The sequence below is a fragment of the Aptenodytes forsteri genome, unplaced genomic scaffold, assembly GCF_000699145.1.
Source record: "Aptenodytes forsteri isolate BGI_AS27 unplaced genomic scaffold, ASM69914v1 Scaffold264, whole genome shotgun sequence".
NCBI classification, from domain to species: domain Eukaryota; kingdom Metazoa; phylum Chordata; class Aves; order Sphenisciformes; family Spheniscidae; genus Aptenodytes; species Aptenodytes forsteri.
The window spans coordinates 805,916-822,359 of NW_008795936.1; the positions used below are offsets into that span (position 1 = coordinate 805,916).

A 16,444-nucleotide genomic window follows, 5' to 3' on the forward strand; every position below is an offset into this window, starting at 1 on the left:
CCCCCCGTGCCGCAGGTAGAGGCGGGCATGGTCACAGAGGTAGTGCCTGGCCGCCACGTGCAGCGCCGTCTCCCCCCCATCCTCGCTGGGCAGGTTGACGGTGGCCCTGTGTCTCAGCAAGAGCTTGGCACATCTGCAAAGAGATGGGGAGGCTGGGGGTGCACTGCCTGGATGGGGCTTGGGGGGCATGGGCTGGAGTGGGAGCTATGGGGGATGATGGGGTGGGAGATTGCGTGGGGTGAGGATGGGGGTCAGAATTGTGCTGGGCTCCTACAGGGGCTGTGGCACTCGAGGATTTTGGGAGAGAGCAGCAGAGGCTGGGGTGGGTGACCCTGTGCCTTGGTCCCCACCGCAGCGGTGGTGATGGTGGTTTTGGGCAATGTCTCCCTCTTGCCTTTGACCAGCATCATTCATGAATGGTCATCCCTGACCATCCTTGACTACCTTGACCATTCTTGACCACCTTGACCCACCAAAGATCGGTGATCCTTGTCTCGGCTGTGCTGGTGGTCAGGCAGCACCGGGAGCAGTGCCCATGGTTAGCCATGCCAGCTGGGTCTGTCCCAGACAGTGAGGGGTGAGGGATGCATCCAGCCATGATGAGGACACATAGGATGACGGGCCCCTTCATGCCATCAGTGTCATCTGCAGTTTCACCTTCCGGCACGGGCGTAGCCCTGGGGTGTTACGGAGATGATCTATACAATCCCATCCCTTGGCTGACATCCACAGAGCTTCTACATCCTAAACCGCTGCCTACACCTTAATCTGTGCTGGGACCGAGCTGACGTGGAGGGAAACCCTCGGTAACGCCTCTGTGCAGCAGAAGAGCTTGGTGTGGGTTTGCTTGGGTATAAAAATGGATTCCTCTTCTCCCGTTAAGGGACCCAAATGCCTGTGTTGTGTTCCCACCCCAGAGAAGACTGAAGAATCGTGTTTTCTGCCTGTTCTGAAAAAAAACACCTTTGCATATGGTTTAAGTCTGCGGAAACGAGTTTTGCTGGCTTGTTTGGCACCCAGTGACGATGAAGCGGCAGCACCTGCAGGTCCCAGGAGGAATAAATCAAGGTAAGCAATCCTCCCCATACTAAATCACTGCTCCCATTATCTGCTTCTTTTTAACATCACTGTGCGTGGTTGCAAAGAGGGGGTCGTGGCCGCTGTGAAGCCGGGACACTGTTTCCATCTGCTTCTCTTTAACATCACTGTGCGTGGTTGCAAAGAGGGGTCGTGGCCGCTGTGAAGCGGGGACACTGTTTCCCGTCAGAGCTTTCCACCTGCATCTTTCTGACAATGGATGGGGGTTAAAGATGCCTGGTATGCCCCGATGGGGTTTTTTTTTTGGTGTGTATGTGAGTAAACGGATGTGATCAGCCAGTCTAAATGAATCAAAGTGACTGCTCCATCTCCTGCCGGGAGCTGCTGGAGCCAGCATGGCTCAATGTCACCGCCTGGGCAAGGCTGTCGGCAGCTGGGTTAGCATGCAGGGCCGAGCTCACCACTGTGGCATGGAGGAGTTATTTTTTGGAGGGTGGCCAGAACCACATGACGTCCAAGTGAGACCTTGAAAATGTGGTGAGCTTGTGTTTCCCAAGAGATGCTGCTGGGGAAGTGGGAAGAGCAGTCCTTCAGGAAGCCTCAGTGGCTGGAGTCTAGGGAGGTGTATCAACCTTTAACACTCACTCCCCCCCCCCCAACCCCCCCCCCCCCAGCCTGTTTTATTTTCCTCTAATAAGCTTTTCTTTTAGCTCCTTTTAGCTCCGGTATCACCCAGAGCCCTAAGTGACGTTCTGGGCTGGTACAGAAGCAAAATGAGGAGGAGCTGTGGGGGAGCAGAATTCCAGCCTGATCCCTCCAGCAGAGGGACGGGGAAGAAGAGGAGCCCCAGGGAAGAAGGACGGTGCCAGGGCATTGCTTGTTTTTCCTGGCCCAGATGAATGCTAACATATGCGGGGAAAATAATAATAATAATAATATAGTAATAATAATCTACTTGAATCTTTCTGGACCTGTAGCATCGCATCCCCCAAGATTTGATAGGAGCTGGTGAGACATTCACTGTCCTTGGCAGTGCAGGATCTGCAAATACCTCCTTGGGCTGCTTTTCCCGTGTGTGTCAAGCCTGAGTTTGCCAGGAAAAAATCCTGCAGGATCTGTGGGGACAGGCTGTTTCTGCAGCCTTTGCAGGTGTAATGCTCCCAGCCCTCACTGGACCTCGCCGGAGGCATCTGCTGTGGATGGTCTCTGCTGGGGAGGCAGTTGTGGGTGAGTGGATTGAGTGTGGGGTTGTGCCAGCCTCAGAATCTTCAGATCCTTACTTTACAATTCCCTATTTACTCTAAAATGTGCTGAATCCCTTTCTCAAGCAATGGCTTGTCTCGCTGAGGTTTTTTTTGGTGCTTGCTGTCTGCTGCTGGTCAGTAAAACTTTGTTGGAGACGGTCTGTTGCTGGAGCAAATCACACCATGACTCGGTCATGTTTACTGGTCTTGTCCATCCTTGACAGCAGGGAATTTGTAGCCCTAATTATAATGACTCTCTCGGGTCTTCTCGGGGTTAGCTTAATCCTAACGTCACGGTTAGCTCTGGCACCCTAAAACAACACATTAAGGGCAAACCAAGGGATGGTTCTGTAGGGAAAAATGGAGGGGGGGGCTAGATCATGCTTAAAGCATCTCTGTTCCTTCCCAGGTGAAGGAGGCGACTCTGCCTAGAGACCCTGAGCACCGTGCTGATTTTGGCAAGTGCTGTGTATAGGGAGTGCCCACGCTGAAGATTTACATCTTCCCAGGTGGGAAGGAGGCGACTCTGCCTAGAGACCCTGAGCACCGTGCTGATTTTGGCAAGTGCTGTGTATTGGGAGTGCCCACGCTGAAGATTTACATCTGTGTAGGCAAGACAGAGGGAATATTCCCCTGCCCTTAATTTCCAGGTAAAGGGTGGTACATCATGGGTTACCTGGCAAAGCCAAGAGCTGCACCCAGCCCCTCCATCCCATGCACGGGGTTTTGCCTTACCGAGAGTGGGATGGGAGTTCAATTACAGGGAGTTCGATTCCTCTTGGTCTCCTGATAGCCATCACAAATATCTTTCTAGAAATACCAGGGTGGAAATTCCACCCTTCCCAGATGCTATTTTCCTGAAGGGTTATTCTTATTTATTATCAAGTTCGATGGCTAACTTGTTGGAAGAAACCTGAGTCAGTTTATATGGAATTTTCCCCCTGGATACTCCTCACTTGGCAAAGAGGGAATGTTAGTGAGGGGCTATAAATAAGGGGTGATCTCCTCTGGTTAATGGAAATGGTGGGCCCCCACGAGGAGCACGTGCCTTCTGTTTGGATGTATGGGGCATCAGCACATACCGGGTAGATGCTGTTCATGCTTGCTGGCTATATGCTCTTATTTTAGCCTCTAATCTCTGCTGATGAACTCATATGCTCTAACACTTTGCCAGCATTTCTAGCTTCTTGGGTTTTTTTATTAATGCCCTGTTGTTCACCATCCGATTAGACTGAAATCCCATTAAATAGGGCTCAGCTAATGTTTGCTGCTTTTTGAGGGCTCCTCTCCAATTTTCTGGGAATATTGCAAGAAGCCATGGATTTAGTTCAACAGAAATTCAGGCCCAGGGTGGCAAAACAAACCAGTTTGTTTTCCATCCGGCTTGGTACCATCAACCTGACCGAGCAGCTTGCCGGTGGCAGCGATACCCTCAAAGAGCCACCCTCACACACAGCTATGCCTAATTTTGGCTAGTTAATGCTCACTTCCAAACCCTTCCTAACACATTTGCAGTTGATGGGTAACACATCCAAATGTCTCCTTGCTTGGGCAAGTCACTCATTAGGTCAAAGTCACACTAATTTGTGATAACTTGTGTTTGCCTTGTGCTGAGTTTGCCTGCAGGTTTGCCTTGCGCTGGGGTCCTGGCTCAAATAAATGGGATAAAACGATTTGGGGTTTATTTTCCTTCTTTACCCATCAATAGAGTCGGGGCAGATGTTGGTGCAACGTTGGGCAGGACGTGCCCATCGCCCTCCCCTGCCCTCTCGCTGCCAGGATGGCTCCCACTGGTGATGGCTCCCTGCATCCCAGCGGGATGCTGCTCAGTTTGGGATGAAAAATGCCCAGAGAAAGCTGGATTTAGCTTGAAATGGGATGCGATGAATAACCAGCAGGAGGAGCAGGAGGTTGGGGCAGCGGAGGCTGGAGGAAAATTCCTGTCATAAAAGCCCACTCAGGCCCTCAGTTTTCTTAAGGAAAATCTCCTGTTTGGTTTTCCCCCCTCCCTGGCACCGGAGTGAGGCTTTCCCATCCTTTGCTTAGTTGTTTCTCATGGCATTCGAGTGATCATCTCACAATCTGTCTATGATTTATTGCAGGATTGATCCCTCCTGGAAAAACAGCCTTCCCCAACCCTGGCTCTGAATGCAAGGATTATTCTTATTAATTTCCTACAAGAAGGAGAAAGGAAGCCTGTTTTTCTTTAAAAGGTGAAAATCTTGTCGGGCACTGCGAGCCCACTGGTGAACCATGGCAACGCTGGTGCCAAGGGCTGGTTGTGCCGGCGTGGGGACCCCTCTGCTGCCACGGGGCGAACACCAGCCCAGGAGCATCGCTCTCTGCACCGTCTCTTTGCCAAAGTTTCGTGAGCTGTGGATACTCATCTGTATGAGCCCTCATTTTGTCACACCAACTTGGGGAGCCGCTTCTCCAAAGAGCAGGGTCAGGCCTTGGGTTGTGCTCTGTGTCTGCTTTTGGGCTCTTTATTTCTTGCTCAGGACCCATTAAGGAGCTGGTCTTCCCCGGCGGGGTGACGAGTTTCCAAAATGATGGCTCCAAATGCCCTGAGTTTTGTATTTTATTGATGCTAAACAGAGCAGAGGACAAAGTTTAGCACTAGATGATGCTAAATGCTGGCAATTAAAAACTGTGGTCTTTTTTTTATTTGTAGTAATGCTTCTTTCCCGCAGCCAAAAGGGCAGCGAGTCCGGGCCGATGCTGGGATAGCTGGAGGGTGCCGCAGGGCTGGATCTACCAATGGCAGGTTAGTGCCCATCTCCCTGGCATTTGGGAGCCTTGCTATCTTGATAGCATTGCCTTTTTAGGTACCTGCCTTCCTGCTTTATTCCTGTTTTCTGCTAATTCTTCCCATGATGAGCTATCTTCATCTAACATCCCCTAAGCAAAACCTGTCCTGCCTCCCCAAGCTGGCAGCTCTTGCACTCGCTCCCTACCCCATCATTTCTTGCACAGAGCCTCCTCCTGCATTGACTCATCTCTCCGTTTATCTCCTGTCTCTTGGTCCTGGAGGGTGGGAGCCAGAAGACAACTCTGGTTTCAACTCCCAGGGTGGAGAGAAAGCTTGAAGAAGTGAACGAAAGGGCATCACTCAGCCATAAGCCCAGTTGCACAGAGGCAGGGGTGACATCTTTTCTCATCCCTTGGCTTGATTAAGCCCTCTTCCCTACGTGGAAGGCTGGGGAAGGCAAGCCCTGGGGGATTCCTCTCCAGGTAGGCTCTCCCTGGTTGCACGGGAAACCTGGGATCTTCAGAGAGCTTTTTCCAACTCGCAGATCTGAAAGAGGACTCTACAAACGTGGTAGTGTTCACCATCCCTTCTGCTGTGGGTACCACAATGGGAGGCAGGAGCTACATCCTGCATCCCTGCGATGCGCCTTCCCACTGCCCCACACCTGCTCTTCTCACAGGCACCACTGGGAGAGTTGAGACTCTTCCTCTCCCCCTCAATTATTTTTATTTTATTTTTTTTCAGGGTGCCAATAAAGGCAGACTCCTTTAATCATCCCAGCTTTAAGAGGGAAACGGGAGAGCGTGAGGGAGAGAGTGCAGTGAATTTAGAGACTCATCTTACCCCACCATGTTAATTATCTCCGCTGTAAAAAAGAGGTCAAGGAGAGGAACTCTACTAAATAGGCCGACGTTGGCATGAACAGCTCCTAAAGTGAAGAAGGTAAGACTGAACTTTACTGGAACTTTTTTTTTTTCCATCTCTTCAAAAAGCTCCTAGATTAAAGCTCTGATATCCTTTTTGTTGAAATCTCATGGATTCTGAAGCTCAAATGGCTGGAAGGAAGCCCAGATAATTTTTTTTTATCCCAGTCACTGAGAGGCTCAAAGGTTTTAAGTCCTGCCCCCATGGTGAATTGCCGAGTATATGGGAATACAGAAGAACCCGGCACATAGGTGTTCTGGCCATTGTTATCGAGAGGGAGAACTCGCTCCCTCCCATCATTTCTTGCACAGAGCCCTCGGACACAGAGTCTCCTCCTGCATTGACTCATCTCTCCGTTTATCTCCTGTCTCTTGGTCCTGGAGGGTGGGAGCCAGAAGACAACTCTGGTTTCAACTCCCAGGGTGGAGAGAAAGCTTGAAGAAGTGAACGAAAGGGCATCACTCAGCCATAAGCCCAAGTAGCACAGAGGCAGGGGTGACATCTTTTCTCATCCCTTGGCTTGATTAAGCCCTCTTCCCTACGTGGAAGGCTGGGGAAGGCAAGCCCTGGGGGATTCCTCTCCAGGTAGGCTCTCCCTGGTTGCACGGGAAACCTGGGATCTTCAGAGAGCTTTTTCCAACTCGCAGATCTGAAAGAGGACTCTACAAACGTGGTAGTGTTCACCATCCCTTCTGCTGTGGGTACCACAATGGGAGGCAGGAGCTACATCCTGCATCCCTGCGATGCGCCTTCCCACTGCCCCACACCTGCTCTTCTCCCAGGCACCACTGGGAGAGTTGAGACTCTTCCTCTCCCCCTCAATTATTTTTATTTTATTTTTTTTCAGGGTGCCAATAAAGGCAGACTCCTTTAATCATCCCAGCTTTAAGAGGGAAACGGGAGAGCGTGAGGGAGAGAGTGCAGTGAATTTAGAGACTCATCTTACCCCACCATGTTAATTATCTCCGCTGTAAAAAAGAGGTCAAGGAGAGGAACTCTACTAAATAGGCCGACGTTGGCATGAACAGCTCCTAAAGTGAAGAAGGTAAGACTGAACTTTACTGGAACTTTTTTTTTTTCCATCTCTTCAAAAAGCTCCTAGATTAAAGCTCTGATATCCTTTTTGTTGAAATCTCATGGATTCTGAAGCTCAAATGGCTGGAAGGAAGCCCAGATAATTTTTTTTTATCCCAGTCACTGAGAGGCTCAAAGGTTTTAAGTCCTGCCCCCATGGTGAATTGCCGAGTATATGGGAATACAGAAGAACCCGGCACATAGGTGTTCTGGCCATTGTTATCGAGAGGGAGAAAAATAAAATAGCTCTCTATGTAGGTCAATGACCTGCTCTTTATTGTCAGTAAAAAATTAAGGATGACCTAAAATCTACTACTCAATAAAAAAAAATAAAATAAAAAAAAAGGCAAGGTAAAGTAGTCTCCCCCTAATCAAAGAGGAAATGTTTGTGTTACCTAAAGCTTGACCTCCTCAGTCTCTAACTTTAGCAAAGTCTTTGCGATTGAAAAGCAGTGGTCGAAACCTCAAAACCTGTCTGAAATGTCTATTAATTTTTGATCTTTCAAGGGAGTTGGCTTAGTTATTGTAGAAGCCCCCATAGCGCCAGGTAGCGTAGTTAAGGGTCTCTCAGCATTTCCATTATAAACCCCCAATATTCAAGGGCTTATAACTCAGCTGTTTCCACACTGTGTCTGTCTGATCCCCGCGTCGCCACTTGCTGGCTCATCTGCCATCCCCCTCTGTCCTTCTGGGGGAAATAACATGTAAATTGGTGACGGTGGCTCATTTTTAATTCCGCCCCCCTCCCCCCACCAAGCTGGGAAGCACCTAGCCAAAACCAGGACACCTGGACCTCTGTGGGCCATGGGGTCCTCTCCATGCACCAGGTTGGTTTATATGCCCCATCTCTATGGGGGAAAAGCAAGTCGGTGAAGCCTAAAATACCCCACCGGGGCTTTTAGGATGGCTTGGGGTTTGGAGACTGAAGGCTTTAAGGTCAAAAGGGAGCTCGGGTGAAGGAATTAAAACCAGCTCCTTATTAATGATGAGGGCTGTTTGTAGCATCCTCCCTTACCCATCCTGCTCCTTCCAACCCTCATCGCACCAAGGATGCACTCGATTAATCCCTAGATTTTTGGCTGAACCAAAATTTGATTAATACTTGATTTTTGACCATCTTGCAGAGACTCTTATCTATAAGCCAGCCTCAAGATATTTACATCTGCAAACCTTTTCCTCTTTGGCTGCTTTTCTTTTGCAGAGCTCGTTCCCTGGCACCTGGCCCACAATACATTGGATCCATAGTGGGAAGCTTGCCTTCACCATGTACTTCTAGTTAAGCTCACCGCCTGCCTAAAGGGGAGAGGATTGAAGCTGGGGTGGCTTTTCACCGAAGCTGGCAGGCGATGAAATTTGCCACAGCCCTAAGCAGTTTCATCAGAATATCAAGGGGCTGAGCTCTTTATATTAATAAAAAAAAAAAAAAAAAATCCCGATTCCTTGGGTCTAATGATTCAGACACTTAAAGTCTTACTGAGACAAGCACGTGCGCGTGAAAAGCTTATTTTTCATGCCAATGTTTATGCTTATCTGTGTGATGCTGATGCTGATCCAGGGTGAGAAGGGAGAGGACGCACGTGGCCGAGTCTTAGTCCCAGCTGTAAACCAAGGTGGACCCATACGTGGCTTGCGCAGGGCGAGGAGGTGGAGGATCACTCCCCATCCTGCAGACCCCATCCTTTTGTTATGGCCCTGGGGCTGGGATTTTAGGAGGAGCAGATGCTGTGATCAGCACTGACATCCCTTGTGGATGGGGTTGGCATGGGCTGAGGAGCGCAGGAGGCTGGGGTGACCTATATGCCTCATGACTGGACTCATCCTGAGCATCTCCTGGGGGAAAGTGTGCTGGACCTGGGATGCGGTACATAGTAATTTTAGGATAAATCATCAGAAAAGAGGAGGAAGGAAAAGCATATGGAGCTGGGCTGGACTGCTCCTGTCCATGGGAAGACGACCTGGGCCATGCAATGCGCTTGGCACTGAAATGTCCCTTTTTGTCTATGCTGAGTGTGCTGCAGCAGCTGATGCAGCCGGGAGATGTGGGAGCATGCGGGAAGCCTTGCCAGGGACCATGGCATCTCTTTTTGCACCCCACAGAGGTAAAAGCGCTGGGGTCTGCATGCAGGGGATGAGGAATGAGGTTATTGGTGGGGGGATGCTGATGGGGGACCCTGTCCTTACCCCAGGGAGTCTTGGGTGGTGCAGAGGTGCAGCGGGGCCAGGCCCTCATCGCTCTGCAGGTTGGGATCAGCCTTGTGCTCCAGCAGCAGCTCGACACAGTCGGTGTGCCCCCCCAGGCAGGCTTCGTGCAGGGGTCCGTGCCCCCCTGGCGCCAGGTTGGGGTCAGCCCGTCGGCGGAGGAGATGGCGCACGCAGGTGGCGTGACCCCAGTGGGCAGCAAGGCACAGCGGGGTGGTCAGCTCCCGCTTGTACTCCAGAGACCACAGCCCTGCGGGGAGGAGGGAGCGGGGCTGATGCCTGGGGCTGACCGGCTGGGTTCCTGTCCCCTGTGCACCAGCCTTGCGAATAAGCCAGATCAAGACACTGCTTTTTCCATTTTTCTTTTAGCTCCCTGGCAGCTTTAGGTGTTTCAAAGAGCCTAGTTACAGCTGGTGGCTGCTCTGAGTGCTGTTGGCAAGAGGGGAAGCAAAACTCCCCTGGTGTGTGCACATCCAGGAGTAGGATTTCATATGGCATGAGCTGGGTAAACCAATACCTTGCCCACAACCAGCTGCACAGGGGACCCTGTGTGCAAGACCTTGCTGGCAGGAGCTAAAAGGCAACTCATGAATTGCCCACCTGCACCCAGGGGAGGAAAAAACTGTCTTTGCTGGGACTGTGCTGGGCCTGAAGGCACCCAAGCTGGGTGGGAGCGTGTTGGGAGGGTGATGCAGGGCTGGGCATGGGATGCATTGGGTTTGGGCTCAGCTGGAGCAAGGCATTGCATTTCTCGGCAGCTCTGGGACCATCAGTAGATGCACAGCACCTGGTGAGCATCTGGGACCACGGGGAGCTATCTGGGGTTGGGAGGCACCAGGTACCACTACCCTGGGAGCATCTTATTCCTCCCAGATAGGACCGGGCTGCTCTTTCTGAGCCCCTGCATGGGACATTTGGGCTGCAAGCCCTCTTGCAAGCATGCCTAAGCCACAAAGTGCCCCATTCCAACCTGAAAAAAATCATGTGGACACACTTTTTACACTTTCCTGCCCCTCCAGTGGGTTAGTACGTGCAGAAGAGAAGAAAATAATAAAGTGCTGAATATTTATGGCTAGGGTTGCAGGGCACAGTCAGCTAATCAGAAACCAGCCACCTCGGAACAGGCTCTATAAAAGCAGTGTTAGGCACTTAAATGCACTGCACCTCTCCTATTTAGGGTTAGTAAATACCTTCTTTTTTTTTTTTTATTTTTCTGAACTGGCCTTTAAAGGAAAAGTACCTGAGAGTCCATAAGATGCTTGGCTTTTCACCTGCCACTCCAGCTCATTTTTACTGATCTCAAAAACCAGGTTGACATCTTGATAGTATCGGTCAGTCAGGACCTCGAGGCTTCTCAGGTCTCCCGTGACCAGGGCCGTGTAATACTTGGTGGCAGGAGTGTGAGCTGTTAGAGGATGCTCCGAATCCAATTTGGGGGAAATCTGTAGCTTTTCTGTTACAGGTCCCGGTAACTCGCCCATTCCAGTGCTTCCCGTGTGTGTAGGTCCTAGCTGGGAGGATAGATGGGTTTTTATAGTTCATTGTTTCCATCCTCCTGGGCTCATTGTCTAATTATAATCCAGTTAAGGCTCTATTGTCGTTGTATTTATAGCTCCGGCTGGGGTCAGATGATAACGGTGCACGCGACACAATGAGGGTCAAACAGTCACTGGGCTGTGTTGTGGCAGCACCTCTTGGATTAAGTTGCTGGTTTAATTGCAGGCAGCAGCTTGGCACATGGGTGTTTAGGCTAGGAGGAAAACGGTGCCTAGTGTTTAGGGGGTAAAAAAAAAAAAAAAAAAAATTTAGCCAGCTCCTGTCTGGCCAACCCCATATAACCTTATTTGTGTGCTCTGAGAAAGTGTTTTTTTCTCCTCTTAACAGTGTATTTTTTTTTTTTCTTTAAGGCAATCATACCTGTTTCCAGTCTTGTGGTTGCTATATGGAAAATTCTGGGCATCACATTAGTGGCCAACACGACGCAGGCTGGCATGCTGGTATGCCCCTGCAGGGATGCAAAGCACTTGGCAGAGGCCAGCAAGGTACAAATCCTCCTGGGGCTTTGGCAGGGGGAGCTGCTCTCCCTGCTGATTCGTTGTATAGGAGAGAGAAAGTGCCCAGCCTCTGCTGCCATTTAAGCACAGGGACAGATGCCAGCGGAGCGTCCCAGGCTCCCACTGGCCCGAGGCTCGTGGCTCCTTTCCTCAAGGTCACGGGAGAAGTCCGCGGCAGGGACGAGAATAGACCTCGGCATCTCATGACTCGGTGGCTTCACCACCAGCCCAAGGCTCTGGGTGACACAACCCCCCTGCCCGCCAGCCCTCCCGCCCCACCTCCCTGGGGAACAAACAAGATCAAAGCGGATCTCAGGACGATGTGAACTATATCAAAGCAACCAGATGCAGAGGGACTGCTGAAATGCTTCATGGTTCCCTCCACGAGGAGTCAATCTGACGCTGGAAGAAATGTTTGGGACCTTCTCCATAGCCCTCTGCAAGTGGGGACCTTGCTGGGCTCCTGCAGGTGAGCATGAGCATCCTTGTGCTAGCCCCGGGCCAACACATCCATACTGTAAGAGTCATTTGAGGTTTCTTTTTGGGTTTCCTTGGCACGGCTGCAGTGACATCTAGCTGTCTGGCCCCAGAGACCATGGGAAGAGCATGAAGCCACAAAAAAATCACTGTGTGTCCATCCAGGATGGGGTCGTGCTGAGCCAGAGGGGGGGTCTGACTTGATGTCCTTGTGTAAATTAATCCCTTGTATAAATTAATCCCTTGTATAAAGGACCCGCTGCTTTGAGGTCCCTGTTCACCTGCAGCTGCACTGGGACCTAATTTGAGGTCAACCTACGTGGTCTTTCCTGTTTTCCTTCTCCCCCTGAACTCAAGGCTGGCCTTCCCACCTGGCTGGCTGTCCACAACTGCTCGGTTGGTTTGAACCTCCAAATCCCATCATCTCTCTCTCTTCTTTTACCACTTGTTGCTATTCTGCTACCTTCAGCCTTTCTGTGCCCCTTCACCCTTCTGATATCAATTGAACCACCTCCTGAAAGCATTGCTTTAGTATGAAAAATAGCCTCGTTATCCCCTGGGATCCCTCAGCTGGCACAGGAGAAGGTTTGGAGACCCGGGGAGAGGCACAGACTGGGATCGTTTTCTCCAGGGACTTGTCCTGGGTCGTGTTTCTGCAGCCCTGGCTCGCTTTCCCTCTCTGCATGTTAGCAATCTGGTGGTTATATTTTCATGGTGGCATGGAGAAAGCCTGCCTTCACGTGCCCTCACTCACACTGAAGGGATCACCTTCCCATGGCATGGACCACCTCCTGCGCTCGCAGCTGGGTATATTTAGCAGGGAGTCTAGACCTTCTCAGTCAGACGTGGGCTAATTTTGCAAGAGGTGTGTGTCTGGCATTAAACTGCTGTTGAAACTGTGTTGAAATACCCTGTGACCCCTTCTTGCAAGCCTTTTAATCAGTGTCTATTTGCATATAACACTTACTTCTTGGGTCACGGTAATGACAGGATTAACAGCATCACTGACGGGGGGTGGTTAAAAATAGCCAGGGCCAGCAAGAGTAGAAAGAAAAAGTCCTCTTGCAGCTGAGTGGCACATAAACACATGAGCCTGAGCTCCTGCCAGCCAAGTCAAGTGCTTTTTCCACCGATGAGTGGAAAATGATGTCAGGATGAAATGATATTCCCATGTTTTTAAGGGGAACGCTGTCATACAGGTAGGAGTGATTTACTGCAGAGAGGACCTGGCAGCCAGGACAACTGCAGAGCATCCTGGGGCTGGCCAGGAGAGGGGGAGAAGTCCCCAGTTGGGTTTCAAAGGAAAAGAGGGGGTTTCGACTGCTTATAAACTACCTGTCACCTTTGGGCAGCAATTTTGGGCGGTGGAGGAAGGCTGGGACCCCGCAGCCCTACCCTCTCCTCTGCCACTGCCGTGCTGCATGGCCTTGGGCATATCACCTGTCCTCCCAGCATGCTCGTCCCCGCACCTCAAGACCCTGAGGATCTGAGGGCCTGATCCTGCAACCAATTAAGCCTGGGATCATCCTTATGTGCCCTTACTTCAGTAGAGATGTTTCTACACAGACTCGCACCCCCAACGCTGGTGAGGATGAGCACTTCATTAGCAGTAACCTCGCACTCATTAATCTCTAATGTGGGGGTAGCATCTTAACCTTCTCCCTGCATATGACTGTTTGCAGAGTACACTTCATTTAACAAAACATTAAGCATTTTACTTCCTCAGATCAAGTGTATCTATTAATAATGACTTAAATTTTCTGCGCTGGCTTCACATTACGAGGAAAACTCATCCCTGGAACATGAAAGAGCATGATAACATGAAGCAAAAGGACTTCAGTGTGAGCTTGTTCCCCAAGTTAAGCTGCCACATAACAACTTAGTCCTCACACCAGGGAGATTTCAGTCTGTAATAACTTGCCCTGCTGGTTCAAAAAACCATGAGGCTGCCTTAAAAAATCTGGCGAGTCCAGATGTGCCCGTGCCGAGAGCTCCTGGCGTCGCCGCCGTGATTTACAGCTGCCCTCCGGCAGCGGGGAATGGCATTATTTTTTTTTTTCCAGGGAAATTTCCAGCGTGGTGAAGGAGCCTGAGGGCTGGCAGCCCGCGGCACTGCCTCCACCAGCTGCTCTCAAGCGTGGATAGCAATGCGTGACTGATTTAAAGCTTGCAATCCCCCCTCTTTACTCCCCAAAATAATTAAAATGAGCTGGCTGAGCAGTGGAGCTCCCTGTGATTGCTGTGTCCCGCCCCAGCACCCCGTGGCTGTAGGGAGGGGTTGCTGTGCCCGCATCTGGGGGACCGAGAGGTGGGCAGGCAGGATGGCGAGGCCACCATGCCACGAGATAAACCATCAGCTGCCCCAGCCTACCTTGGAGGGATGGTGGTGTGAGGGTGGCTCTCCCGGGTGATGCTTGCTCGTCCTCCCGGGGCACTATCCCTGGCCGGGCAGTGCCGGGCGGGAGGTTTAATCTCCTCTCTCGGAGCCAGGTGCCACCTTGCAAAAGCCAACCTGCTGCCGAAACGTCCCCACGTTTATATTTCCAGTGCTCCCCCCCCCGCTTCATGTGACAGCGCTGCCCAGTTATGTGGCTGGTGGCTGAGCGAGGGGGCCAGACTGCAGGATTAATGCCCGTGAAGACACCCACGCTGGACTCGCGTCTCTGTGCTGGGGGGCGGTCACACTTTGCACCCCCCAAAAAACTTTTGCAGATGCAATTGCATGAGCAGAGCCAGCCAAGGTGCTGCTGACAGACCAGCTCTCCTTTAAAAACTGCCACCCGGTGAAATATAAACTGGTCCCAAGGCTGCATTGATTTTGTCCGTTTTTTATTGGAAATTAGATAATATTTAAATAGTGCCGAATCATTTCCCTTTAACAGTTCTACATAATATGGAAAGGTATTCTGTGCTACGCTGGTTTATGTGGCCCTTCTTTGTCAAACGTAAATAATTCAATTCAATTAAAAAAAAGACCCTTTCCAGTTCTCATAACTGTGCAGTGTTTTCCTTTTCCCCCCCTTTTTCCATCAACTATAGGAATAAAAATACTATAGCTCTTAGTTTAACTAAAAATACTAGGCTTCCTTCTCCGCTCCTCTCCGCTGAAGAATTGCAGCTGTGTTAATTATCCCCTGGGAATTCAATCCCAGTGCGCATCCTCTTTTAAAGGCTAAGGGGAGTGCTACCAATTTTTTAACCCCTCAGTAATGCGCCTGTGAAATGTCACCCTGAGTGCCAGCCTGGAAAGCCATCTCAGGCTGACCCTCCATCACGTGGCCCCCTTACAGTACGAGGCTGGGTGATGGCATTTGCTCATTAGCAGCTCGCCCCTTGTCTCTGGCAGCAAGAAGACCAGGTTATTTTTAGCAATCACCCTTGAGGTTGTTGGTTTGTGGGCTGTAAGGGTTCTATTTTTTTTCCCCCCTTTACCCTAAAATTTGAGCCCCTTTGGCAAATGAAGGCACCGAGCATCTCTGCTGGACATGGTACCTCTGCTGCTCTGGGCTGCGAAAGGCTCTCGGTGAGAGCCTCTCTGGCACGAGCGGGTGCAGACGTGAAGCTTTTGGCTTGGTTCGCCTTTGATTTGAGAATGTGGGGGGCTCAAGTTCCTCCCTGCAGTTTTTTTCCTCTTTCTCTTGCTACCCCTTTTTCTTAGAAGGCATGTGTCTGACCACATACAGCAAGGCCAGCTTAATTTCTGGGTAGTGATGGTTTGAGGGTTGTGCTTGCTTTTAAGGGTTGCCTGAACCCACCCAAGAGGGTTTAACTCCACATGAGCAGTGCAAGGGCATGTCCCTCCCTGTGCAAAAGCCACAATGCTAGTTTTTGCCACGTAACACCTCTTTTTTTTCTGCCTACCTCAAACTTTGATGCCCCAAGTTGGCCAGCTGCAATCTAAGCACCTGCCTGTGTATGGCGGCTGTGAAAACCACCAGCCCTGCTCTGGTTACACCTGGGAGGACTTAGGAGTGGAGAAGCAGCCAGTGGTGAAGGAGATGCTGAAAAGAAACCTGCACAACAAACCCTTTTCTGAAAAGCGAGGACAGTTTTCTTTTGTGAAGGTTGTGTGCAGTGGGGAAGGGCAGGAGAGCAGCTGTCCTGGGGGACTCACTCAGGAGATGCCACCAACCTTGACACCATCTCTCAGAACAAAAACCCAAGAGGCATCTCTCGAGTGCTGGTGGGAAAAAAAAAAAGGTTGTTCCTGCAATTAAAGTTTCAAAACCTCTGGATTCGGCAGGGGACCGGGCTCCACCGGTTGTTTAATGGAACCAGAGCATCGTTTTCATTTTCAGTTTGCCTGGGTCTGGTGAAAAACAGAGGAGGAAAGGAGGCACGTGAAATAACGTCATCCTATATAACAGGACAGAGCAAATACCTTGTTTGACCAAAGCGGTTTGTAGGGCAGCACAAGGCGGCAAGGGCTCTGTTCACCCTGAAAAACGCATGTGTGTTTGTTAGTGAGCTGAGGCAGGGGAAGGTTTCGCATCCCCACAGTGCGGGTTTGCTCTCAGTTTAGCCAGTGTTGCAGTTGATGCTTTCTCATGGCTGCTGGGGCAGGGGGGTGCAAGGTGGGTGACACCTCACTTGCCAGGTGCCCTGTGGCCGGTGAGTCCTGCTGTGGCATCCCTGGGGTCCAGGGGAGTAGGAAAGAGGGTGCAATTGCAGAGGAGGGGTCC

General features: G+C 50.8%; 1 protein-coding gene across 1 annotated transcript in view; it reads right to left on the reverse strand.

The window, feature by feature from the left end:
* The window catches only part of ASB18 (ankyrin repeat and SOCS box containing 18), a 17,578-nt gene extending 3,308 nt beyond the window's left edge, over nt 1-14,270 (reverse strand). The window contains exons 1-4 of the mRNA XM_009285107.1: nt 14,134-14,270; nt 10,472-10,999; nt 9,214-9,481; nt 48-133 (exon numbers count right to left, since the gene is read on the reverse strand). Coding sequence (XP_009283382.1) covers nt 48-133; nt 9,214-9,481; nt 10,472-10,712 — 595 coding nt within the window. The 5' untranslated portion in view covers nt 10,713-10,999; nt 14,134-14,270. The remainder of the gene's footprint in view (nt 1-47; nt 134-9,213; nt 9,482-10,471; nt 11,000-14,133) is intronic.
* Between the last annotated feature and the right edge of the window lie 2,174 nt (nt 14,271-16,444).